Here is a 27,013-nt window from a genome sequence, read left to right as displayed (position 1 = left end):
GCCTCAGGACATGGGGGCAGATGGAGAAGGGGCTGTGGCTGCAGAGGTTGCTGTCAGCAGACACAGAGAGGACCAAAGGAGTAGGTTTTATTTTGCACAAAGCTGAGGAAGCCAGGCCGGAATGCCTGTTCTGTTCTCAGAGGAGGGCTGTCATGTCACTGCCAGCTGCTGGGCGGCTCCAGCTCTGGTGCTCAAACGCGATCTGAAAGAGAGGGGGCAGCCTTGGGGGTGGGTGAACGGGCACTGACTGCCGCCTGCCCTCCCCTGCCAGTCCCCCAGGGACTCCTGTGCCAGGAACACAGAGCTCACGGAGGAGGCAGCTGCTCTGTGTCAGGGTGTTGCGGAGACTGGAACTCTGCAGGGTGCCCTTTCCTGATGCTGGGCTACAGCAACCCCGGGGGTGTGGGCAGACAGCTCTCTGGGGGAGTCGGGGGAGGGGGGTCCTCCCAATTCTGTCCCAAGGAGAAGCGGGAGACTCCCTGGCTTGTCCACGGAGTGGAGCAGTTGTCCCCACTGCTGCCCAGTCCCGGAGGCTGTCATCTCCACTACCCGAGCTGCTCACCATCTCCATCTCCCAGGAGGTCGGGGATCAGGCTGAAGGGCCCTGGGGGCAAGTTCCAGGCCAGCTCCTCCAGCTGACCCAGCAGGCCTTTGACTTCTGCCTCCAGGTGCTCCACCGTCTTCTCCACCGTCTAGAGTGAGGAGAGAAGGTGGAGGACAGCAGGGTAGTGAAAGACAAGAGTGAGGTCAGTCTTGCTTCATCAGCCACATCCTCCGGGGCCCGTGGCAGTCAAGTAGGGGGCAGCGGGAAGGGAACTAGGTGCCAGGGGACCTCGGTCCTCCTGGTTCAGGCACTGCCCCCGTCTGCCTCTCAGCTCCCAGATGACAGGATTCGAGGGGCTCACTCAAAGCCACTCCTGGCTCTGGCGCTCAGGGGTTTCGCTTAATCACTGGTTTGGGGCGTGGATGGACTTTGGGATCCCTTTTCTCATTTCAAGATGACACCACTGGGAGCTCACATTTCTTTTGTTGCCCCGCCCCCTGGTGGCGACTCTGCCAAATGACCGTTTTGGCATTTTGAAATTTTCTTTATTCAGGGTTCTTAACTTTTTTTGTAAATGAACCCCTTTAGTGGTCTGGTAAAACCTATAGACTCCCATCAGAAGAATGCTTTCATTGAGAAAATAAAATATATAGGATTTCCAAGGATATAACATGCATTAAAATATTAAAGTATTTAAATTTTGATATAAAACGTATTACCTTAAGTAACAGCAGACCTAACAACTACTGAATTTTTGACACATTGATTAGAATAAATTGAGATATAAGTTGAGATATTCACAGCGACTATAATGGGATGAAATTATCTGATTTCTATTGATGACAGTGTCAAGGTACAATTGTTTTTTGTCTATAGTGAATGACAGTGCTAAACTTCAGCTAAAGGTTTGTGAAATAAAGTGCAGTTTTTTTCCCCCACACAAAACTATGGACCTCGGGTTACAAGCAGTAGCTGTATAACATAACACAGCAAGTGAATTTCCACCTTCTCATCTGGTGAATATGCAGAGATCTCCCGCTGGAGGCAAGCAAGTTCCCAGGGGAGGCAGGGTCTGCTGGGGGCTGGTCAGCCTAACAGTACAGGGAAGGCATGGAGATGTCTAACATAGTGGCCAGGGAGCAGGACTGGCCTAGATCACCCCAATTTTAAAAAACCAGATTGGCTTGAGCCCTCCCAAGCCACCACCAGCCTGGCAGATGGTCCTGAAGCTGCATGTCCTCCCAGGTCACCCTCATTACCTCCTCTATGACATCCAGCCGACTGTGGACAGCCACGTGTGTGTCACACCCTGTGCTCTGAGCTGAGTCTCCTCGGGAGGGGATGAAGGGTTCATCAGCTGTGGGAAAACAAGTCTTGTCACTGTGGGGCCCTCAGTTTCCCTGTAACATTAGAGTCTCTTACAAAGTACCTGGCTCAAAGGAGGTGAGTCCAGAAAACAGGCCAAAGAGAAGCCGAGAGAGCCAGGATGTGAATGTAGGGCTGCCCTACTCATTCATCTCCAGGGCCAGGGTCACCTCCAGACCCAAGTGGGCATCCTCAAGGAGGTGCGGCCTGAACTGGGTAAGAAAGGGAAGGGAAGGAATGTTTTAGCCAGAAAGAATGAGTGTGCAAAGATAGACATGAAGTAGCACGGGGTTGCGAAGAGTCGGACACGACTGAGCGACTTCACTTTCACTTCTCACTTTCATGCATTGGAGAAGGAAATGGCAACCCACTCCAGTGTTCTTGCCTGGAGAATCCCAGGGATGGAGAAGCCTGGTGGGCTGCTGTCTATGGGGTTGCACAGAGTCGGACGTGACTGACGCGACTTAGCAGCAGCAGCAGCGGCATGGCTCAGTGCAGAAACCCTTGGGGGTTTGGAGTGGCTGGAAAGTACTGCGTGGCTGGGGGATGAGACTGCAGAGGTGGATGATGCAAACAAAGCCGGGGTCCTAATCTATCGATCATGATGTTCCCGGGGTTATTTTAACAGGGAGTCATGTAGTCGTATATGAATTTTTAAAATTCAGAGAATGAATTGGAGAGATTCATCTTTAAAGGCAGGAAGTATCACAGTAATCGGCATAAGAACTGGCGAAAGGAGACCGCTGTAGGAAAAGAGGAAGAGTACGTGCGGAGATGTTTTAGAAATAGCATTATGCGCCACATGGTGTGCTCAACAAACGCGTAAACTCAGCCAGCCTCTACAACCGGTGACTACCCACAGTTCACACATGAGGAAATTGAGAGGGGTGGAGTGATAGGTCCAGCGTCACACAGCCAGCAAGTGGAAGCTCTGAGGTTCAGCCTGTTCAACATCATTTTCCTCCCCACCGCTGGGTCCTCCTTGATTCTTCCTGGCACCAGCAACCTTCACACCAGAAGCCTTAGAGCCTGGTTTTGAGCTCACGTTGCAGGGTTGGTGGCTCTGAGATGTTTTCAGAGCATCCAAGTTGGCTGGGTCCTTGGAAAACACGGACAGTCAGGAAGGGGGACACTGCTCCAGAAACAAGGAGAAGCCAAGCACTTTAAAGAGGACGAAACAGCATGGTCTAAAGAGGCACTGAGGTCTAGCAAGGTCAAGACTGACATACGGAGCAACAGAGAAGCTGATGCCGAACGCCATCCCCGTGCTTTCAGTAAAGAGGCGCCAGCAGACCAGAGTCTAGTCGCAGTGGGAGGAGAAGGGAAGGAAGGCCAAGAGAAGGAGACAGAGATCCTAGAGAACATGCTCACCAAGTTAGGCTGCAAGAGGAGATTGGATCACAATGTCTAAAGAAGTCTTTACTGTTACTTCCAGGTTTTTAAGTGTTGAAGAAACTAAACCAAGCTTTTAGCCTGAAGACAGGAAGAACCCAGGAGAACTGAAAGGATGCAAGGCCACAGAGTCCAGAAATGGTGATGGGGGTGGGGGTGGGGGTCATGCGTGGAAGGGAGAGAGAGGACACGCTGCAGAAACGGGTAAAAAGTTCTACTTAAAAGGGTCAAGTTGAGCGAGTCCCACCTAATAACCGCTGTTCACTCGGTGAAGAGGGGACTCATCTGCTGAAAACTCCTGCAGGGTTAGCAGAGAGGAGACTTCGTTGTGAAGTTATCGGGAATTCTCTGAGCAGGCTGACAGACACAGCCACTAAAATGGGAGCCATGGCAAGAGTGCTTTCACCATGGAAACTGACAAACGCTTTGTTTCCCAAGAGCCAGTGTATCAGCACCCCTGGGCAAGAAGCTTGAGTAAAGAGAGGGGGTGAGGAGAAGGACGGAAGCAGTTAGGAGGAGGATACGGAGTGACAGCGCCAAGGAAGCCCCACCCTAGCAGCTCAGCAGCTGGGTGTTAGCAGCAAAGACAGGTGGGTGGACAGGCTGAAACCTGCGACAAGCTGAAACAAGGGATGAATGTGGTGACAGGCAGAGGAGAAAGGAGCTGAGGATTCAACCAGCCAGGGCTTAAGCGGCTGAGTTCTGGAGTCTAGCCTGAATAAGGAAGGGGAAAAGGCCAATAAGAGGACTGACAATTGGGAGAAATGGAGGGGCTGAAGGCACTGGAGGTCTCGATGCAATGACAGGGTAACAGAATTCACTGCAATTTTAAAGATACTGCAAGTTTTAGCCTGGAGAGGTGGAGCAACTTCACAGTGACAATACTAAGGCTGTGAGCATCTGAAGCAGAGTGGGGGTAAGAGTTATTGGACTTGATCTTTGTAAATGCAAAACTCTTGTAACTCTAAGACTTCAGTGTTGGTTGGGTTGCCCGAGGGGACATATAAAGTTGCCTAGAAGGCAACGGCACCCCACTCCAGTACTCTTGCTGGAAAATCCCATGGACGGAGGAGCCTGGTAGGCTGCAGTCCATGGGGTCGCCAAGAGTCGGACACGACTGAGCGACTTCACTTTCACTTTTCACTTTCATACATTGGAGAAGGAAATGGCAGCCCACTCCAGGGTTCTTTCTTGGAGAATCCCAGGGATGGGGGAGCCTGGTGGGCTGCCGTCTATGGGGTCGCACAGAGTCGGACACGACTGAAGTGACTTAGCAGCAGAAGGTGGGCAGTCCTTGAGGTAAGGATGGAGATGATAAGCCATTTTGCTGGTGATGAATGTGTAACTCTGAAGGCTGGGTAACTTGTCTAAGATCACACAGTTGGCAAATGACTGAACCCCAAGCACCCTGGCCTCCTCCTGGCCCCACTAGCTGGTCAGCCAGCTGGTTTTGTGGAGCTCTGCCAGAGTCCCCATGCCCTAGGAGTCTCTGGTCCTAACTCTATCTATCTGGACCCCAGCTCTTCCACACAGGGGTGAGAGCCAAGCACAGGGACAGAACTTCCTTTCACTCTGAGCATTTTTTGTGGAGAACAATTTCAGTTTTTACTTTCTGCTTTGTATTACATCCATCCACTGAACTTAGAAAAACCTCTTCAAAAAACACTGGTCTTCTTGTTGACTTTGGGGAGGGAGGGGATGTTATAGTGGCACTTCGGTTATTTTTTAAAAAGGAGCCTTTTAGAGATCTCTCCTGAAATATTTATAGATACAATGCTATTATGTCTTGGCTTACTTCAAAATAATCCAGGCCTGGGAGTGGGAGGAGGCACGGGTGGGAGTGTTGGACATTGGTCAAGATTGACCAAGACTGGTAATTGTTGAAACTGAGAGACAGGGACATGGGGTAGGGGTTGGAGGGCTCACTCTGCTAGTCTACTTTTGTGTGCATGGTTTGAAACTTTCCATAATATAAGGCAGTTGTCCAGTGAGGTTGCCAGCAAAAAGCATGAGTCGTGGTGGGCTTTGTGCATTTATACAAAAAGTTCTGGATGGGTGTTGGGGGGTGTTCTGAGAGACCCCACCTGGAGGGCTGTGCTCCATTCTGGGTCATTCACTGAGAGAAGGCTTTGGACAGGCAGAGGCAGGTCTAAAGGGGCCACTGTGAAGGGACTCCAGATGAGAAAACTGGGGTGCTCAGCTAGAGAGAAAGGACTTGGAGGGGGCAGGCAGAGCTGTTCTCAGCCACACAGAGGCTGTCCTGGTCTAGGTCTGTGCCCACACACCTTCTGCAGACTCTGTCCAGAGGGGCCTTTGGCCAAGCCTTTCCCCTGAACCCCACCTGCCCTTTCCCAGACCCTAAACGACTCTTCTCCCCCTCCCCCAAGCACTTAGGCCAGGAGGAAGCAGGGTGACCCTGCCGGCCAAGCGGGGCTCTATCAGCCCTCTAAGTCACGAGCAACATGAATCTGCTCTCGTTGCTCAGCCTAAAACATCCTGTTCTCTGCGTGTCTGTGATGAGGCCTGACTTGGCTCCTAGACCCCTCCAGGGAAGAGGCTGGGCTGAGGCTGCTCTCCACATCACACGGCAGTAATCCGTCGCATCTGGACACAACTGCACCCCGGGCTGCGGCACAACTGTCTGTGAGCTCATCCAGGCCTCCCCGGGAGCTCTGCTGAGAGGGCGGGTGGGGGGTTGGGGGCTGGGGGTGGCTGGGAAGAGCCCGGCCACCCTGCCCCGCGCCCTCCCCCTGGGGGTTCTCATGGCGTTGACCTCAAAGCCTGAAGGCAGGAAACACACTGCAAGCCTCTGTTCTCAGCCGCGCACTGGTGCAGCCAGTGGGAACTTCCTGCTCCCTGAGCCTCCGCTGCCTTCTCAGAACAAGGCTTTTGGGGCAGTGGGGAGGGCGAGGCACGCCTGAACAGATGCAGCGCACCCAAGGGTCACCTGTCTCTCAGACCTCAAGTGAGCTACCAGGACAGAACCGGGATGAGTCTAAGGACAAGCTGCTTGTCTGCCCAGAAACTCCAGCAAAGCAACAGTTAGGCAAGGACTCCCTTTGCGCTGTCTTGCCAGTAATGAGCTCATGATAATGCCCGCCGGCTTCACGGGGCTCCAGGGAAGCTCAAACCAGAGGAAGAAGAGTGGGGAAGGTGGCAGATTATCCCGCCTGACCACGGACGGCCAAGGCTGCGGTTCCCAGTTTTCCCTGCCTTTCTCTGCTCCCCCCGTCCCCTGCCTGGCCAGTTGGGGAATGGACCTTCTTGGATGCAAGGTTGTTTTCCTTGGCCTGGTGCCTGCTCAGGGCCTATGTGCACCCTGGACTGCGCCTTGGATGGAACATCGTGAGAGCCGGCTGCCGGTGGGGGGTGGGGTGGGGTGGACCAGAGGCTCAGCGCAGGCAAGGGGTGGACTCCAGTTAAAGGGGCGTGGCCACTGGGCCCCCTCCCACTGACAGACATAGGAGAACTTTTTTTCCTCTAGACCTGAACACTCACTAAGAAAGTGCACAACTCAAATGATTTCTGACCCTGAAAAGTGCTGCTCTGACCAGCCGCACTTGTAGACTGCGGCTTAATTCTATGTGACCACATTCAATATAATAAGTCTAATAAATTTGACCACATTCAATATTTGGATTAAAATTTCTGCTTCATTCCAAACCAGTGTTTTGTTTTGTTTTGTTTTGTTTTTTTAAGCAGAAGAATGCTATTTTCAAACAATTATATGAAGAACTCTGATCTGTGGACCTGCTCTGCCTGAAATAGGAGAAGGCCGCTTGAGCCCCCTCAGAGGGAGCTCAGATGCCGGGAAACTTTTATTTTGGGAGCGATATGTTGTCTCCCCTGTTCTCTGGTCATTTTCCAGAGGTGGATTTGAGCCTTGCCGGTGACTCTGAGAGCTTACCAGTGCAGTCAGCGGGTGGTTAAAGTGAGGATACAAGCTGAGCTGCTGTAACAAAGAGCCCTCCTCTGCCCCTCAGTCACACAAGTGTTTATTTCTTTCTCACTTATCAGTTCAGAGGTGGCCTGGCTGATGCTCCAGGTTGGCAGGCAACTCTGCTCCCCTCAAGGCCGTACAGGAAACCAGATTCCTTCTACCTCAGAATCCTACATTTTTTAATCCACTGGGTTATAAAGTACTAGAACATTCCTAAACCCCCACCAGACCAAGGACTAGGAAGCCATCCAGGATAAACTTCTCTCTACATGCTCTGAACAGAACACAAGGTTGGGGTCCCACCTCCACTGCTGGCTGACTGTGCTCTTTGCCTCTCACTCAGCGGCTTCTGCAGGGGATCCTCCCTGCCCTGTCTACTGGGCAGGACTGCTGCACTGACTCAAGGGGATTCCGCATTTGAAGGCACTTGAGAACTGCCAGATGACGCGCAAATGCCAGGTGAGGCATTAGCCAGGTGGGCTGGATACTGAGCAGGCCGGTGTAAGCCCCTGTGGCCTTCCCTCTCCACATGGAGCCAGTGCTCTTCACTAGGCAACTCTGGCCAGGTCTCCTCAAGGTGGGGAGGCATCTGCTCTGGGACTACACTGTGCAGGGGTCCCAGGGGTGCTGGGAGGGGCTTCGCCAACAAGCACACCGGGGGTTCAAGGCTGACCGGATTTTCTGGGCTCTGTTATAAGCCAGTCCCACTTGCTAGATCCTCGGTTTCTCCACCTTTAGAATGGGTACAGCCCTACTCTATATTTGAATCCACTATCAACGTATGATCACTTATTACACGCCAAACTTTTTGTTCAGTGTTTACCTGCATTATTATCTCATTTAATTCTATCTGTAAGCTCAGTACTCCTACATCAGTTTTTTATAGATTAGAAAACCAAAGATCAAAGAGGTTGAGACATGCCCAAGACTACATGGCTGGTAGGTAGTGGGGGCAGGATTTGAATCCTACCTGCCTGACACTATGCTGTGCTTTGGGAGTTCTGTGATGAGTTAAGGGCCTCCCACCTTGGGATCTCAGCTGCCTCCTCTGTAAAATGAGGGGCTGGACAAGCATGGGGCAAAAGGGACCTGTACACAGGACGCCTGTGCACCTGGCCTGGGGCCCAACAAGAGCCCAAATGTGTACATTGGGTCAGATTGTCTTGGAGAGTTTCACTCCCCGTCATCCACTTTTGTAAGCAGAAATGCAGCGATCCTTACCATGCATGCTACGCGCTAAGTCACGTCGGCTGTGTCCACGCACGCTACGCGCTAAGTCACGTCGGCTGTGCCCGACCTTTGGCGACCCCATGGACTGTAGCCTGCCAGTCTTCTCTCCATGCGATTCTCCAGGCAAGAATACTGGAGTGGGTTCCCATGCCCCCCTCCACGGGATCTTCCTGATCCAGGAGACTTCAGTCTCCTGCATTGGCAGGCAGGTTCTTTACCACTAGCGCCACCTGGGAAGATGTCTCAACATAGCTCGAGCATCTTCTTTCACCCAAAGCAAAAAAGCAGAATCCCAATGGAAGACAGTCCACAGGGACCTGGAGTGATGGTGGATTCCTGTAGGCCCCGAGGCATGGATGAGAATGGCTAATGGACTAGGCTCTAGGACTTGAGACCCCTCTGACAGCAAAACAGAAAAGGACCTCAGCTGAAGTCTTAACTTAAAAAAAAAAATTCTCTACAAATAACACAGAACAGTCTATTTCACTCAACACATAAAAGACTTTATAGAGCAATATGAAAAATCCTAATACCACAATTGAAAAGGCCAAGACAATTCACAAGAATTAGAAATGACCAATATTCATTTGAAAAAAAAAATCCAACCTTGGCAGTAATCAAAGAAATGAAAATTAAAGCAATAAATCATCTTAAAGTATTCTTGCAAAAAAAGTCTACTTGGAATTATACGATGCTTCTAGATCTAATTACCAGTTTATAGACAATACAGGGAAAAGAAGAACATTTAAATGACATACAGAAGATGCACTCAGCTAAAATTTAAATGTGAAAAGCTATAGGACCAGCAACGTAGTTTCTTTACCAAATAAATTTTAAGAAAAAAGAAAAGAACCTTCTAAAGAAACTTAAAACTTACTACAAGAAACTTAATGGACATATCAACCAAAACCCAAATGTATCCACCTTATTTGAATCAAACAGACCAAATATAAAACATGACACAATTAGGGACATGAATACTGACTAGACATTTGATGATATTAAGGAGTTATTGTTCATTTTTAGGGGTGACAATGGTATTTTAGTTACTAAAAGATTATTGATGCTTTAATAATATATAAGGTAGTAATTATAGATGAAAATATTTAGTGCCTGGAGTTTCCTGTAATCTGAGGGAGGGGAGAGAAGGTGGATTAGATGAATTAAGATGTCAGGAATCCATGGAGGTTCCTTACACTATTCTGTGTGTATAGTCAAAAGATTTCATAATCAACAGTTAAAAAAAAATGGTATAATTGTCTGAAGTCTGAAAGGTTATGTAAAACAATGTTTGAACACAATGTGAAATTACATAAATACATTTATACTTTCTTCTTTCTTTTTTTGTTAATCTGAAGCAATGAGCATGACCAGGAAGAAAATAATGTTTGAAATGGCTTTAAGACAAAACGTATGTACCACTCATAGCTAAGGGGCCACAGAAGGTCAGCCACTGTGGGCAGTGGCCAGCTCCTCCCTCTGGGGGAGCACAGACTTGGCTTTGTCCCCTCAGCTCCTGGAGGTGGGGACTCTGCAAAGAGGGGGCAGGCGGTGGGCCAGGGAAGTAGGGGGTAGGGGGATGGCACTGTGGGCCGGACTCTATGCTGGGTGGTCTCAGCCACTCCTCACTCAGCCTGTGAGGAAGGGGTTGTTGGCCCTCCTTTGCCAACCTCAGTGGAGAAGCTGGCTCAGGGAGGTCAGTGGAGCTGTCTGAGGGTGCGCGGGAAGGAGCCAGTGTGTGTTGACAGGTGTTCTGCGCTGGGCACTTCCCTTTCCTCCAGTTCTCTGGGTGGCTACCATTCTCCCCAACTTACAGAAGAGGAAACAGCTTCAGAGAGGTGACATGACTCACCCAAGGCCACTCAGCCGGGGGCTGGCCAGGAGCAGGACTGGCCTCAGCCCTTTCCCTGGTGCTCCCGGTTCCCTGCCAGGGGAGCTTCCACCTTAACACGGGGCACTTCCACCAGCTCCAGGTGGATGGGGGAACAGCCTGACACAGGGCAAGGGTGTGGCTGAGGGGGCGGGAGAGCTGCATGCCTGGGCAGACTGGGCCTTCCCCTCACCTGCACAGCTGTGAGCATCAGCCGTCTCTGGTTGAGGTTGGCAAGAGAGCTTGGGTAAATGTCAACTGTAAAGTGCTACACAGAGTGCAGAGTCTTGGGGTGGTGGAAGGAACATCTGTGCGTACGGGACAGTTAGTCCTGCAGCCTTCCTGTCCGAGCCTCACCTGCGAGGGGACAGCTCTAAGGCTGCTGTCAGGGGAGCTAGAGGGGATAAAGCATGGCAAGGAACCCAGCCTGGAGCACCCAGAGGGCCTCTCCTTCCTGCGGCCTCCTCCCCACCCACCCAAGGCTGCTCAGGCCCTCTGGGAAAGCTCTCTAAAAGGCTGACAACTGGCCTCCTCTCCTCTACTGCAGGACCTCCTCAGACTACCAGGCAGGTGAAGCCGAGACCTCCAGGGGCCGCCTGCCTGGCGCCTACCAGCTGGGCCGGACCAGACCGGGGTCATCTGCCTGTTGGAGCTCAGCATCCCAATGAATTCCCCAGGAAAGGAGGCCTGGGTGCTTCGCAGGCCCGCCCCACCCTGCAGACCTCACCGTTCACCTCCTGACCCTGGCCCCCTCCTCCCTCTCCTCCCCACCCGGGGCACTGGGTTTCTCCACCCTCTCTCCTTTTTCTGTTTCTTTCGGATCTCCCTCTCTTGCCATTTTAGTTCCTCTGTTTCTTTCCCACTAAACTTTTGCTGTCCTCATTCATAGTTCACACCCATCTGTTTACCTCCGAAATCTTTCTGTCCCAGCCTCTCCCTTTCTCTCTTTATTTGTTCCATTTTCCATGTTCCTCTGCCTCTATCTCTCTGCCTTTTTCTGTTTCGTCTTTCCTTACTCTCTCCCCATCGCTCTCTCTCCCTCCCTTTATCTCCCTCTTTCTCCATCTCTCTCTCTCTCCATCTGGCTCCGTTCCCATCTGCCTCCCTCTCTTCTGCTCCTTCCTCGCGGTCCGCGGACTCCCTAGCCCTCGCCCCGCTCCCGGGCCCCACTCACCGGCGAAGGCGCCCGGGGCGCGGAGCAGGGCGAGCCCGGCCAGTGCGCAGAGCAGGGGCCGCATGCTGCCGGCCGGCGGAGCGCAGCGCCGCTTCTGCCTGCGGCCGCGCTCCCCGCCCTCCCCGGGATCGCGCCGGCCCGCCTGGGAGGAAATGCTCGCAGTTTCAGCCAAGATTCCTGGGCGGCTCCGGGCTTTCTGGCTCCAGCGAGCCCGCCCCCTCCAGAGACCCCGCGAGCGGAGGGGCGATGTGCCAGGCTGGGCGTCTCCCCAGGAAGGGGCCGCGCTCTGAGCCCCCCGCGCCTCCCCCTGGGCCCGAGCACAGAACAGAGGATGATGGAACCGGGGGCCCAGTGATCCGTTATGAGCCCATTTCACAGACCAGCAAGTTGCAGTTTCCAGAAGTGCCACCCACGCCTGTGGCACAGGATCTGAATCCCTAACTTCACGGAGTAATCAGCTCTGATGACATCAGATAGTGCCGGTCTGAGAGGGAAGCTCAGAAACGGAGGGTCTGCCTTCCACAGAAATTTTGTCCTTCTAAAGGAGTAACAGTATTGTTAAAAGATACTTTCCAAAGGAATATAGTGGATTTGTTATTGACCCGGGTTCTTAAATAGAAATTGATGGGGACTTCCCTGGTGGTCTGGTGGTTAAGAATCCACCTTGCAATGAAGGAACCTGAGTTTGATCCCTGTTCAGGGAACTAAGATCCCACACGCTGAGGAGCAACTAAGTCTGTATGCCACAGCTGCTGAGCCCTAACGCCACAAGTCGAGAGTCCCTTTGCCGCAATAGAAGATCCCACATGATGGCAACCAAATAAATTAAAAAAAAGAAATTGATAAAATACCAGATCAGGCAAGGCCTTATTGGATCTCTTACCTAAGCACGCCAAATAATAGGTATGGGTGCCCTTGCTTGCTCCCTGGGGGAGGGGGTGAGCTGGTCCGTAAATGGCTCAAGGGTTGGGGTGGATCGTGCCTGGGCTGGAGGGGTATGTTTAGGAGGTCTGCCCACCCTCTTGGTGTGGTGAATAGTACCTTGCTTTTGTTTCTGACCCCCCAGAAGTGGCAGTTGGGTTTTTGGTCTTTTTGTATCTTCTTGTTTCTAGTTTGTACAACCACACAGCTACTTTTAGTCCCCTATAGTTTCTTTGTATTTTGTTGCTGGAGAAAACAGTTTGTCCAGGAGCCAGCACTGCAGCAAAGGGTCCCAAGTCCCATCCTGTCTCAGGTTTAGGTGTACTAACATAGAATGATCTCTAAAATTTGATGAGATGAACATGAAAATAAAAGCATGAAAGTAAAAAATCCCCAAATATAGGCTTCCCTGATGACTCAGCTGGTAAAGAATCCGCATGTAATGTGGGAGACCTGGATTCGATCCCTGGGGTGGGAAGATCTCCTGGAGAAGGGAACATCTACCCACTCCAGTATTCTGGCCTATACAGTCCATGGGACTGCAAAAAGTTGTACAGGACTGAGTGACTTTCACTTTCCATATATTATTCAGTTCCATGTATACACATTTTGTCTAAATTTATATTAGGAACCGCATAGACAAGGAACTGGAAGAGTTTACCAAGCTGAGGGAACTGGACTGGAATCTGGCCAAGCTGGCCTCTTGCTGGATATGCCAAAGATTCTTACTAAACCCAAAGTAGGGGACAGCCACTGAGAGCAGGGCTCCAAGGCACACCCAGTTACTCTGCAGTCTAGATTGGGATTGTGCTGCAGGTGGCGCCATTTACATGAAATGCTTCCGCAGTGGGGAGACCTGAAGTTGTGTGTACAGGCAGCCCTGTACATTTTTGCACACTGGATATTTATCTTTTAATATTTTGACAGTTTGATGATGAAAAAAATTACCTTGTTATTTTTATTTACATGTTATTTTTTATGAGTAAAGTGGAGTTGTATTTGCCTATTCAAATACTTTTTTTCTATTTTCCCTCTTTCCTTTATGTATTCTGATTATTAATCTGATATATTAATATCATCAAGGAGATCAAACCAGTCAATCCTAAAGGAAATCAACCCTGAATATTCAATGGAAGGACTGATGTTGAAGCTCCAGTACTTTGGCCACTTGATGTGAAGAGCCAACTCATTGGGAAAGACCCTGATGCTGGGAAAGACTGAGGACAAGAGGAGAAGGGGGCGGCAGAGGAGGAGCTGGTGGGATGGCATCATTGACCTAGTGAAAACCATGTATTTTCAGAGAAGATATATTTGATTAGATCAGAAAGCTGCAGATCCCAGGTTGGAAGGCAGGTGGACCAGATTCTAAAATTCATGCTCTGAAGCATCATCAGGCCCCAGGTGAATAACTAGGTACTGAGGAAATCTGGAGGGAGGTGGAGGTAGAAGAGGGCACATTGGGTCTTTGGAGGTTCAGAGTGGCAAGTTCTTAAGTTAGGGAAAGATGACCCATAACTGCCTGAGTAGTTAAAGTGCTATAACATGCGAAGTCATCCTTTCCTCTCATGCTTCCGCCCTGGCAGTTACCACCAAGATCCACAGTTGAACCCTCACTTGGAGTATGACGCTTGGAGAAGTCAGGGGGTGGCCTAAGGTCACACAGAAATGTGGAGGCTTGCTCCCAGGATACCCATGCACCCGCTGGCAATGCTGCTGTGTGTGGCCTCCAAGGCTGGCCTGTTGTAGCGCTAAAAGAGGGTAGGGGGCATCTGGCAGTGCTTGCTCCCCCGGCCCACACCCAAAGGCAAGGGGCCAAGCAAACGGTTAGTGGGAGCTGGCCATCTCTCTGGAGGTGGAGCGGAGGAGAGGGACTGCCAAGCTGGAAGGGGCTCAGTGGCTGGGAGGGCCAGAGTCCACAAAAGCCTCCTTGTCTTCTTGTCTCTGGGCAGGCAAGACTGGTTCCAGAAAGGTCTTAGCCCCACAGGGGCCAGGCCAACCCTCCTCCACACAGATGGAACAGGGCTGCTAGCCCATGGCCACACAAGTTACAGGCAGAGAGAATGAACCAGGGGAGTGTGGGTATAGATGCCTCTGTAGAGGATAGAAGGTGCAGGGGACCTAACAAGGTGAGATTTAAGAAGTCTTTTGTGTTTTGTTTTTGTTTAAAACTCTATCCCCTTTCTGGCAAACAGTCCCAAATCCTCCCAGGCAGGGGAAGATGTAGGAAGGTAGGGAAATCTGCTGTGTACAGGCCTAATGTTAACCAGTATACCATCAGTAATTGTCGTCCTAAATGGCGACATTCACTGATGCTGACGTTCATTGATTCCGACTTTATGTCAAGTACCGTTCCAAGCACTGTGTGCTTGTTTCTCAGTCCATCCCGGCTGGTACTGTATGAGCGGCGTTCTGTGGTTATCCCAGAGGTTGGTAAGGGCAGTTTCCCACCCAGTGTTTTTTGAAGTGTGATGAATCCACATTTAAAAGTGGAGGAAACCAGCTTAAAGGTATCCTACCTGCTTAGTTTTGAGAGATTTTTTACGCAGATTCACATTGCTCAGTGTCAATTCAGTCCATTGTCAAAGCCATAGACATTTCCCAACAATGTGTTCACTTAGGACTCCGGGGTCCTGTGGACTTGGCGGGTAGGGAGTCGTCTGGCATGTCCCCCAGCTCTGTGAGAACCTTATCAGTGTTCTCTGGGGGCGATGATCTCATTTTGCTCAAGACTGGAGCTGGAATAAAATATAAGCTAAGGACACTCTGTGCACTGATGTGGGTTCTTGGACACTTTATTCAGCAGAAGGTGATAAGAGGCCAGATGGGAAATTTAGGCAAAACTTGACTCGGACTCGGACTTGTGCTGCAGCAGAAGGGAGTGAAAACAAGTAACAGGTGTCCTCGCTTGCTCCCTGAGGGAGGGGGAGCTGGTCCTTACAATGGGAGGGGAGGGGCAGACCGCAAGTTGAATTAGAAGTGTGGCTTGGGTGGTGTGCCCACCCTCTCGGTGGTGCTGTAGGCAGGGCTCACGCACAATATCCTGCTTTTGTTTCTAACACCTCCTAAAATGCTGTTGGGTTTATAGTCTTTTTGTATCTTGTTTTTGATTCACCTTTCTGACACGTGGGCTTCCTTGATAGCTCACTTGGTAAAGAATCCACCTGCAATGCCAGAGACCCCGGTTCAATTCCTGGCTCAAGAAGAGCCTCTGGAGAAGGAATAGGCTACCCATTCCAGTATTCTTGGACTTCCGCTTGTGGCTCACCTGGTAAAGAATCTGCCTGCAATGTGGGAGTCTGGGGTTCAATCCCTGAGTTGGGAAGATCTCCTGGAGAAGGGAAAGGTTACCCACTCCAGCATTCTGGCCTGGAGAATTCCACAGACTATACAGTCCATGGGGTCGCAAAGAGTTGGACACGACTAAGCGACTTTCCCTCATTCTAACATGTGCAAGATGGTATCTCAGTATGGTTTGATTTGCATTTCTCTTGGACGTCCCTGCTGATCCAGTGGTTAAGAATGCACACTTGCATTGTAGGGGGCATAGTTTTGATCCTTGGTCACAGAAGTTAGGCATTGTACATGCATGCACGCTAAGTTGCTTCAGTCATGAGTTGTGTTCACTCTTTGCAATCCTATGGACTGAAGCCCACCAGGCTCCTCTGTCCATGGGATTCTCCTGCTAAGAATACTGGAGTGGGTTGCTGTGCCCTCCTCCAGGGGATCTTCCTGACCCAGGGATCTCACCCATATATCCTGCGGCTCCTGCATTGCAGGTGGATTCTTTACCACATGGTGCAGCATCCCCCTCCACCACAATCTGATTTGCATTTCCTTGATGATTAGTAATGTTAAACATCTTTTCATGCGTCTGTTGACTGTCTGTATGTCTTCTTTGGAAAAACGTCTGTCTAGATATGCCCATTTTAAAATCAGATTGTTTGTTTGTATGAGCGGAGTTGTATGAGTTCTTTATATATTTTGGGCATTAGCATCTTATCAGGGACCTTCTTGGTGGCACAGTGGACAGGAATCTGCCTGCCAGTGCAGGAGACACATGTTCAAGCCCCGGTCTGGGAAGATTCCACATGCGGTGGAGCAACGAAGCCCATGAACCACAGCTGCTGAGCCTGAGCTCTAGAACCTGAGAGCCGCAACTACTGTGGCCGCATGCCTTAGAATCTGAGGCCACAACTACTGTGGCCACATGCCTTAGAATCTGAGGCCACAACTACTGTGGCCGCATGCCTTAGAATCTGAGGCCACAACTACTGTGGCCGCATGCCTTAGAATCTGAGGCCACAACTACTATGGCCACATGCCTCAGAATCTGAGGCCACAACTACTGTGGCCGCATGCCTTAGAATCTGAGGCCACAACTACTGTGGCCACATGCCTCAGAATCTGAGGCCACAACTACTGTGGCCACATGCCTTAGAATCTGAGGCCACAACTACTGTGGCTGCATGCCTTAGAATCTGAGGGCCACAACTACTGTGGCCGCATGCTGCGGCTGCTGAAGCCCATGCACCTGTAGTCTGTGATCTGCAACAGGAGAAGCCACCACAATGAGAAATCTGAGTACCGCAACAAAGAATAGCCCCCACTTGCCAAACTAGAGAAAGTCCGCCTAAAGCAGTGCAGACCCAGTGCAGCCAAAAGTAAATAAATAATAGTTTTTAAAAAAGGCACTGTATGCACACACACAAGTATAAAATATATCTTATTTTATGTCATTTGCAAATATCTACTCCCAGTTGATATGGGCTTTCCTGGTGGCTCAGACAGTAAAGAATCCACTTGCAATTCAGGAGACCTGGGTTCGATCCCTGGGTTGGGAAGATCCCCTGGAGGAGGTCATGGCAACCCACTCCAAAATTCTTGCCTGGAGAATCCCCATGGCCAGAGGAGCCTGGCGGGCTACAGTTCATGGGGTCACAAAGAGTTGGACATGACTGAGCGACTAAGCACTGCACAGTTGGTAGGTGGCCTTTTCCTTCACTGTGCAAAAACTTTTTAGCTTGATATAGTCCCATTTGTTTATTTTTGTTTATTTTGCCTGAGACATATCAAAAAAGGATATTATCAATACAGGTGTCAAAGAGCTTATTGCCTGTTTTCTTCTAGAAGTTTTATAGTTTTAGGTCTTACATTTAATTCTTTAATCCATTTTGAATTCATTTTTGTGCATAGTTTGAGAGAGTAGTCCAGTTTGATTCTTTTGCATGTGGCTGTTCGGTTTTCCTAACATCATGTCAAAGAGGTTTTCTTCCCCCATTGTATATTCTTGCCTCCTTCAGCATAGATTGTTTGGATTCATTTCTAGGCTCTATTCAGTTCCCTTGATCTGTGTGTTTGTTTTTGTTCCAGTACCACACTGTTTTGATTACTATAGCTTTGTAGTATAATTTGAAATCATAGAGCATATTACCTTCAGCTTTGTTCTTCTTTCTCAAGGTTATTTTGGCTATTCAGGGTCTTTTGTGCTTCTGTACAAATTTTAGATTTGTTCTAGTTCTGTGAAAAATATTCTTGGCATTTTGATAAGGATTGCATTGAACCTGTAGCCACTATGGAAAACAGTATAGAGATTCCTCAAAATATTAAAAATATAATTACCATATGATCCAGCAATTCCACTCCTGGGTAGTTATCCAAAGAAAACAAAAACCTATCTATCCCTGCATTCATTACAGCATTATTTACAATGGCCAAGATATGAAAGCAACCTAATTCTAAGTGAAAGTCACTCAATCATGTCCGACTCTGTGACCCCATGGCCTATACAGTCCGTGGAATTCTCCAGGCCAGAATACTGGAGTGGGTAGCTGTTACCTTCTTCAGGGGATCTTCCCAACTCAGGGATCGAAACCAAGTCTCCTACACTGCAGGTGATTCTTTACCAGCTGAGCCATGCGGGGAGCCTGGAAAGCGACCTTAGTGTCCACTAACAGATGATGATGTGTGTACGTGTGTGTGTATATCTATCTGCACACAAAATGGAATATTAGTCATAAAAAGAATGAAATCTTGCCATTTGTGACAACATGGTCCACCTGGACGGTATTATGCCTAGTGAAAGAAGTTAGAGAAAGACAGATACTGTATAATTTCACATATATGTGGAGTCTAAAACCAAATGAACAAACAGAAGCAGAATATAGCAAAACAGAAGCAGAATTATAGATACAGAGAGCAAAAAGATGGTTATCAGAGGCATGGAGGTTGGGACAGGAAAAAAATAGATGAGAGAGATTAAGTACAAACAGCCAGTTGGAAAATAAGTGAGTGACAGATATGAAATGAATAGAGTAGGGAATTAGAGTCAATTAGGTAATATCTTTGCATGGTGCCAGATGACAACTAGGCTTATCATGGTGATCATTTTGAAATGTATAGACACATCAAATCACTAAGGTGAGTAACAGGAGCTAAGACAGTGTTGTTGATCAATGATACTTTGAAAAATGCAATCACACAAACTCATAAAAAAAAGAGATCAGATGTGTGGGTGGTCAGAGGCGGAACTGGATGAAGGCCGTCAAAATGCACAAACTCCCAATTATAAGATAAATAAGTAATAAGGTTGTAATGTACAAAATGATAAATATAGTTAACACATTAACACTGATGTATGTTATATATTGTTTGAAAGTTGTTCAGAGTGTAAATTCTATGAGTTCTCATTAATGAAGAATTTTTCTCTATTAATTTTGAATCTATATGAGATGATGGATGTTCGCTAAACATTGCAATGATCATTTCATGATGTATATATAAGTCAAATCATTATGCTGTGCACCTTAAACTTACACAGTGCTGTATGTTGGTAAATCTGTAAGTAAATAAATTAAATGAATGGATTCTATCTATGTACACCAGTGTGGAATTACCTGCAAGATTTACTGTTGAATAAAGAAAGCAAGTTGCAGAAAAATGTGCACAATACAATCTCATCACGAACCAAAGTACATCTGTGAATCTGTATGCATGTATATTATATACTATTTTATACATGTCTCTCTATATATAACTGATACCTAGAAAAAAATGCACAGTCAGCTGCTAAAGGTGCAGTCACTGTTATTATACACAGGAATTAGGATGACAGTGAGGTACTAATTAACTGGCAATTTTTTGTTAGACATTTCTTATTGTTGAATGATCTGATGTGTTACAGCAAGCATGGGATATCTTTGTAATGGCAGTAACAACTCCTGTCCAGTTGTCCTCCTCCTTGTCCAGGAAAGGAAACTGAGGCCCAGAGAAAGGGCCTTGCCCAAGTCTAGCTGGGAGGTTAGCAGCGGGATGAGAAGTGGATGAGAAAACAAGGCTGGGAGGGACCAGAAGTGAGTAGACAACAGCCAGCTGGGGAGACCATGTAGAAAATGTAAGGGAGAAAAGGGGCTGGGCCCTGCCTCCGCACACGCTGAAAGCTCCGTGGTCCTTGAGAAAGTGGAGAGCAGAGTTCTGGGCCCCAGCATAGGACACAGATCCTGAGTGTGAAGGACCTGGTGGCCACGATGCCGACTGAGGAAATGATGCTGAGGACAAGCTAACTGCAGCTAAGGGTGAAGAGACACAGGGAGTGAGTGCCAGCGAGCAGGCCGGAACAGCCCAGGACCCACTCATTCCACCTTCATTGCCCTCGTTTTATGAATGGGACTGAGAACAGATAAGAAACCTACCCAAGGTCACACTGGACTCCAAAGCCTGTTCCTCACTGTGGACGTGCCTCTGGATACGAAAAGTGCATTTTACTAGGAGTTGATTCCCAAACTAGCGTATGACACTTACCTACACTTACCTAGGCCTTGAACATCCTTTTAAAAATATCACACTTAAATTGAGAATTTTTGCTACCAAAATTTGAACATCACTGAACTTGACCAAGAGGGAACAAAAACAGAACAGAAACGAAAAAAGAGGAAGGAAGAGAAAAAAGAAGGTATATCCAAGTGTTGATATTTTACCTCTGGAATAATTCTGCTTTAACTCTGTTCCCTAGGACAAATGAATAGATGAGTGGAGAATTCTATACTGTTCCAACCCATCTGCAAATTTTATTCCTTTGTAAATCTAAAATATATTGAAAATTTTGTGTGTTGTACTGAAGCTTAAATGGGGTGCTGAAGTTTCATGTTTCTGACTGAGGTATAAATTTAGTTTGAAAACAGATGTTCCAATGATGGGTTTCTCCTCAGGGTGACTATTTGAACCTGAATTTCCAGTTTGCCCTGATAAAGAAAAGAGGATTCTGGAGGGAATTCTTGGGCTGATGGCCTGGACAAAGGTTAGTAGGTGGGAATATGTACTTTTGGGTCAACGTTAGTGAAGAAATTTGCCTGAAGGGGCAGAAATACTGATTCAGGATCGATAAGAGGTAAATTCCGTTGTGTGGGGCAAGGTTACATTCAAATTTTTAAAAGAGGCAGAGAATTTAATTTTAAATAATTGCTACCCTTGTGGATCTCTAATTTGTTGTGGTTCATCGGAAAAAATGTGTATATGTTGGATCTGAAAACCGAGGGACATATGTGAGCTACCATGGTCATAGGAATTAACTCACCAGTTAAGGAATGTTGCTTGTCACCCGTTTCTACAAGACTCAAGTCACTAAATGCCACTTCAGTTATTGACGGATAGCACACTCTGGAAAGAATTCAGGGTGAAGCTCAAGAATGAGACACTCTGTGCTCTGGGAAAACTGGCAGAACAGGCCCTCAGATAGTTAGATATTTTCAGGAGAAATTTTTACGAACCCAAATTCTTGCATCAGCCCATGCTTAGAAAAGCATTACAATAATTAGCTGAGATATCTGATCCTTGTGACTGATAGCAACCTTCTGCAGAGATATGTGCCTGATTGCACGTACTCCTCAAAATCACATACGTCTTCAGAGCATTCTTCAAAGCAGTCTGAGGGGCTGTCTCCTGGGCTATAGTTCTCATTAAGACACTGAATAATCTCAGCTCACAGCTCTTATGTTGTATATGTATATTAGTTAAGCTGAACAACAAAACAAAACATTGAGAACTGGCCTGGAAGTTAGGACCCAAGGTAGCTATTTCCCAGCTCTGCTGCTCTTTGCTGTGTGTGCTTGGGTGGTTAGCTCACCCTCTCTGGGTATTAGGGTCCCCTTTTGCAAAATGAAGTAGGGGGTGAAAGGAACTCCAGTGATGACAGCTCCTTCCTGCTCACATCACAAGACTTAGGAAAGCAACCTTGTTAGCAAGCTGGCTGCATTCCATGCTCACTTGTTCACTTTGGAGGAAGATGTAGCTGGCGGCAGTCACATCGCCTAGTACTCAAGAGCCCAGGCCAGAGGAAGGCATGCCCATCCTGGCTGCATCAGGGGCTGAAGGCAGAACTGGGTGATGGTTAAGAGCTGGGGGAGTCAGAGTAACATGGTTTCCAGTCTCAGTTCTGCCTCTTTCTAGATGAGAGGTCTCTGATAACGCGCTGTCTCTGACCTGAGTGTCAAATGAGGATGTTAATAGTAAATGTGTCCTCTTGGGAGTTGTTGAGAGAATCAGATGAGATGTGTATAAATGCCTAGAATAGTGCTGGGCACATATTATATATTCAATCAATGTTAACTATTATTTGATTTTTAAAATATTTTTTAAATCTATTTATATGTGTTTGGCCATGTCAGGTCTCAGCAGTGGCACACGGACTCTCTAGCTGTGATGTGCAGTTGCAGCCCTCGGGCCCTCTAGTTGTGTTGCTTGCACTCCAGCAACACAACTAGAGGGCTCAGTACTTGTGGCATGCGGGCTTAGTTGCTCTGTGGCATGTGGGATCTTAGTTCCCTAACCAGGGATCTAACCTATGTCCCCTGCATTGCGAGCCAGATTCTTAACCATTGGGCCACCAAGGAAGTCTCTATTTCTGTTGTTTTTACTACTCAAAATCAAATCTTAACTTCTTAACTAATATAGAAATTTTTGGCATGGCATACTGGACAAGTGGCTATCCTCACTCTTCTTGAATACTTCCGGTGAAAGGAAACTCACTATTCCCAGTAAATCATTTCACTAACCAATAGTGCTTCTGGGATTTCAAGGAATTTTAAAGCTGAAAGCTTATGTAAATCTCAGGTTTAACTGCCTCGTGAAGAAACCCAAGTTCAAGAGGTAAAAGATTTGCTCAAGGCTGCGTGGCTAGTTAGGTGGCAGCGGCTCCTTTCTTCCAGTCTTATTTACTACGTCCATTTCCCTTAGTGCATTTGAGCTCTTTAGTACTGTATCCACCTGTGCCCCTCCTGCCCCCCTGCCCCCCCCACCCCCCTAACCGCCCCCCCCCCCCCCACCACAGCTCTCCCCAGAGAACAATTCCTGGAGGCCCCAGGCTGTCTGCTGAGTCTTTATGGATCCCGGATAATGATTCACTAACTCATCCCTGGACCCAAGGATGAAAACCTCTATTTTAGAACTTCTAAAAGAAGAAGGCTGAGTTCTCCTTGCTACATTTTAGGAGGAAATCCCCTCCCTCCACCGGAGTGTCACAGGGATGATTCAGCTTTGCCCCATTCCTACGCACAGCCCTTTCCGCTGCCCAGCTCTCACTGGTTCCCCTGGCCTCTTAACCTCCATCCTGATGGTGTTTAAAAAATGCCCGGTTTCACAGGCCCTGAAGGCCAATGTCCATTTCCCTACCTGCTCCACCTAGTCTGGCAGTATCTTCACACCAGAAGTGGTACTCCTGGGGACAGTTACAGTTGACAAGGATTTGGATCTATTTTTGCCACAGTGATTATAGAAAAATAGCATGTGTACCTGCTCAGGCGAGGGGTTGGGCCACCCCCAGAAGCCCTCACTGCCACTGACTTGACCTTGGATGTTGCTCCCTAGCCACATCAACTCTCCCACCCAGCTCACTGGCTCTGTGCTCCTGAGCTGGCCTTCCCCCTCCACCTCTTGAATTAACTCCTTACAACAAGAAATCAGAAAGCATCATTGCAATCTTTACAAGGCCCAAGCTTCAGTGGTTTCAGAGGAGGCCTCTCTAACCAGTTCCTGGTTAGACTCATGTTCAGATGGAAAACGTATTTTCCTTCTAGATGCCAATTCAAAGGGACGTTTTGAAGCAGCAGAGAGTGATATGGCAATTCTAACATATCTGGTGGTTAGCCAGCAAGACCAGATTTCATGTAAAGCTTGCCTCTGAGGCAGAGGTGACATCCTCCTTTTCTCCCTGGAGCACTTGTATGTCTGAAGACAGCAGAGATTGATCCCCTAAAAAGTTCTTTGAGTCTCTAATCCTTTTTATTTATTTTTGGCTGTGCTGGGTCTTCACTGCTGCGTGTGGACTTTTTCTCTAGTTGTGGAGAGCGAGGGCCCCTCTCTAGTTGTGGTGCATGTTATGCCCAGAGTCTGAGTCCCCAAAACTGAGAGAATAAGACTTCCACAGCAATGCAAAAGCATAAAAGGGGTTTATTACCAGCTCGAGCCAGGACCCATGTTTCATCCAGCACAGTGGAATCAGACAAAGGCCCAGAGCTCTGAATCACATATACTTTTATACAGATGGTTCTTTGTTTCTGTAACAGCATAGTTGATTGGTTAAACCATACGCGCGCGCGGGTCTTTTAAACCTCACATCCCTATCTGGATTGGCTCAGGTCTGGCTCGGGCGGGGGGAGGGGGGGTGGGGGGGTGGGGGGTGGGGGGTTGTGTGTGGCTACAGGGATTTTTTTCTGATTGGTCGAGCTACACTGCCTGTGGGAATTCCCAGAGCCTCAGCTTTTCTCAGGCCTAGCCCGCCCTTAGAGCCTGTCCTGGCTTCAGTTTGGTCCTAACAGTGCATGGCCTTCTCATTGCAGGGGCTTCTCTTGCGGAGAATGGGCTCTTGGGCATATGGGCTTCAGTAGTTGCTGCACGTGGGCTCAGTAGTTGCTGCGCGTGGGCTCTAGTGTGCAGGCTCAGTAGTCGTGGCACACAGGCTTAGTTGCCCCGTGGCACGTAGGATCTTGCTGGCTCAGGGATTGAACCTGTGTCTCCTGTATTGCAAGGCAGATTTTTAAACACTGGACTATGAGGGAAGCCAGAGAATCTAATCCTGTTAATAGTTGGGTTCGATACCTGGGTCGGGAAGATCCCCTGGAGAAGGGAATGGCAACCCACTCCAGTATTCTTGCCTGGAAAATCCAATGGACAGAGGAGCCTGGTGGGCTACAGTCCATAGTGTTGCAAAGAGTTGGACACAACTGAGCGCCTAGCACACGCATATGTGGTAGATTGTTTCCTTCAGTGATTTTCATCTGGGCTGTGATCTAATCTGCAGTATAGCTTTTATCTGTAGTAGCTTTGCCAGAAGTGGGTTGCAAAGAGATTTTGTATTTGCTTGTGCCAGAGATCCCAGGGATATATCACTCAATCAGGATCATTTGCAGTTTTCTGAATTGACTTCCTGAACTGTGCGGTTAGGATTTTGGGAGGAGAGAGATCTCTTCCCTGTTTGAGCCTCGGCTGATCGAGAGGGGTTTTGTTATTGAGTGAATATTTTACACATTTCCATTTGCATTATTCTTTCATGATAATTCAAACTCACACTTTCTGATTATTTAGGCCAGTCCTACCACATCACCTTGGGAACCAGCAGGGTATCAGCTCAGATGTTTAGTCTTGTTCTGTCACTTAAGTTACTTTGTTTTTTGCCTCTGGAAGTCAGTTACTTCCTTCAAAGCTCATCCATGCATATAAAAGATTCTTGTTACAGTTTGTCTGGATATTTAGTGGAAGGATTATAGAATTATCTATTTTGTTAAACACCAAGAACCAAGAATGCCCTAATAGCCTTATAAATACTCTCCTCTGTTTTAAAAGGCAATATGGATTGCTTGCTTGAAGTAGAAAGCAAGTAATTTCTACACAAGGATTTAGATGATGGAGTCCATTTTAAATAAGTATTTCACAGAGCAATGTATTTCACCATGAATACACTATAGTTGCATCGGTAATTTACCAATTACAAACCACTTGGTTTGTAACCAATAGGCTACAAACACACATGTAACAAACATAGGTTTTGGAGTCATGGGGATCTTGGTTTGATTCCTGGTTCTACCACTCACTAGCTCTGATTGTTAACAAGCTGCTTAATTTCATTAGGCCTCAGTTTTGTAACTGGAAATATGGGCTGGCAGGACAAACCTCTTAGGGGTTAAAGTGAGGATTAAGTGAAAGAATGCAAACAAGGCTCTAAGCCTGATGCCTGGCCACCCAGTGACTGTTCAAAGAATGTTTCTCTTCCTGTCATTAACATAGAAGTCATTCTGTGGGATTCCTGCAAATTCAAAGGATATAATGGGATTTCACAAGGAATGCCTGTCTTTGGCCTACAGTGTGTGTGTTTAATACATACATTATTATAAGTTTTACTGATATTAATCATGTATATTTACAAAATAAATTTACAGATAATATAAAATACACAGTTGTCTTTCCTGCAAATCTGATATAGTTGATTTTCCTCCCAGGATGCTCTTGAATCCATAGTCAAACCATGGGTGCATTTCAACCTTGATTTGACAAATGAAGTTGCATGTCAGTCTGCTCTTTTCCCGATGAATGCATTGTCTTACATATGATAAGATCTGCTGATAAATTCACTCTTGTACAAACTATGTTCATTGAACTAAATCCGCTTTCATCCTGGGCTCTAGTCATTCACACTTTGAAGTTTAATCTGCATTATTAATATTTTCCCCTTGACTTTCTTAAATCTAAATAAGCAACAAAATAATAAATCAACCAATATAGCATTCGCCAATTTCCTTAGTGTACATGTTGTAGCCAGTGTTCCGGGAAACAAACTCACTCAGAAGGACAATGCAGATAGTGGAATGCAGTTTGTTACACCACTGGGTCCAAGGCAGAGTCTCCTCTTAGCCAAGGACCCCGACCAGCATTTGTGAAAATCTTTTATACCCCATGTGTACATGTCTGAACTCACCATGCCAAATTCCTTGAGACTTACATCAACCAAGGAAAATACAATCCCAATAACCCCCTCATTCACGTGCTATGTGCTCATGTGCTCAAACAAACAATTAACCAATAATCAATAAACCCGAGGTTACACTCTGATAGATACAGAAACACTTATGGCCTGTCTGGAGGAAGGGGTGATTAGCATATGTTTTCTCTTAGGCAATGAATAACCTAGATACGATCTTCAAGGTTCCCCTGTCTGGAGGGGGTCTTATCCTTCTGTGGTTGTTTTCATAGGCACTAAACACAGAGTTCAGAGCCCATTGGAAAGGAGGCTGAGCACGATCAGCATGAACAGGCCTAAGATGGAGTCCAGGCCCTGTGAATTCCTTCTTCATTCCCCCCTCTTGATGCTCTTAACTCATATTATGAGCATCATTCACAGGGATATATTGCACCCTGGCTCTCCGACCGCCAATTTGGGAGAATGACATCAACCTTTGGGTTACAGAGTTCATAATACATTGTAAAATTCAGGGTCCACAAAGCAGAACTATCAAGGCAACTGTAACGGCGGTAAATATAGTTTTCCACCAATCGCCTTTCACCCAAGATAGGACCGAAGTCCAGAAAGGAATG

The 27,013-nt window shown here is 47.7% G+C and overlaps 1 protein-coding gene across 1 annotated transcript; it reads right to left on the bottom strand.

The window, feature by feature from the left end:
* Positions 66–11,680, bottom strand: PLAC9 (placenta specific 9). Its single transcript, XM_018042301.1, has 4 exons — positions 11,516–11,680; positions 1,804–1,901; positions 563–692; positions 66–202 (listed from the first exon to the last, which is right to left on the bottom strand). Exons 1-4 carry the CDS (start codon positions 11,577–11,579, stop codon positions 192–194), a joined length of 303 nt encoding a protein of 100 aa, XP_017897790.1. The 5' UTR covers positions 11,580–11,680; the 3' UTR covers positions 66–191.

The sequence above is a fragment of the Capra hircus genome, chromosome 28, assembly GCF_001704415.2.
Source record: "Capra hircus breed San Clemente chromosome 28, ASM170441v1, whole genome shotgun sequence".
Taxonomy (NCBI): Eukaryota; Metazoa; Chordata; class Mammalia; order Artiodactyla; family Bovidae; genus Capra; species Capra hircus.
The sequence above is the reverse complement of the archived record's forward strand: the minus strand, read 5'-3'. Positions and strand labels throughout refer to the sequence as shown.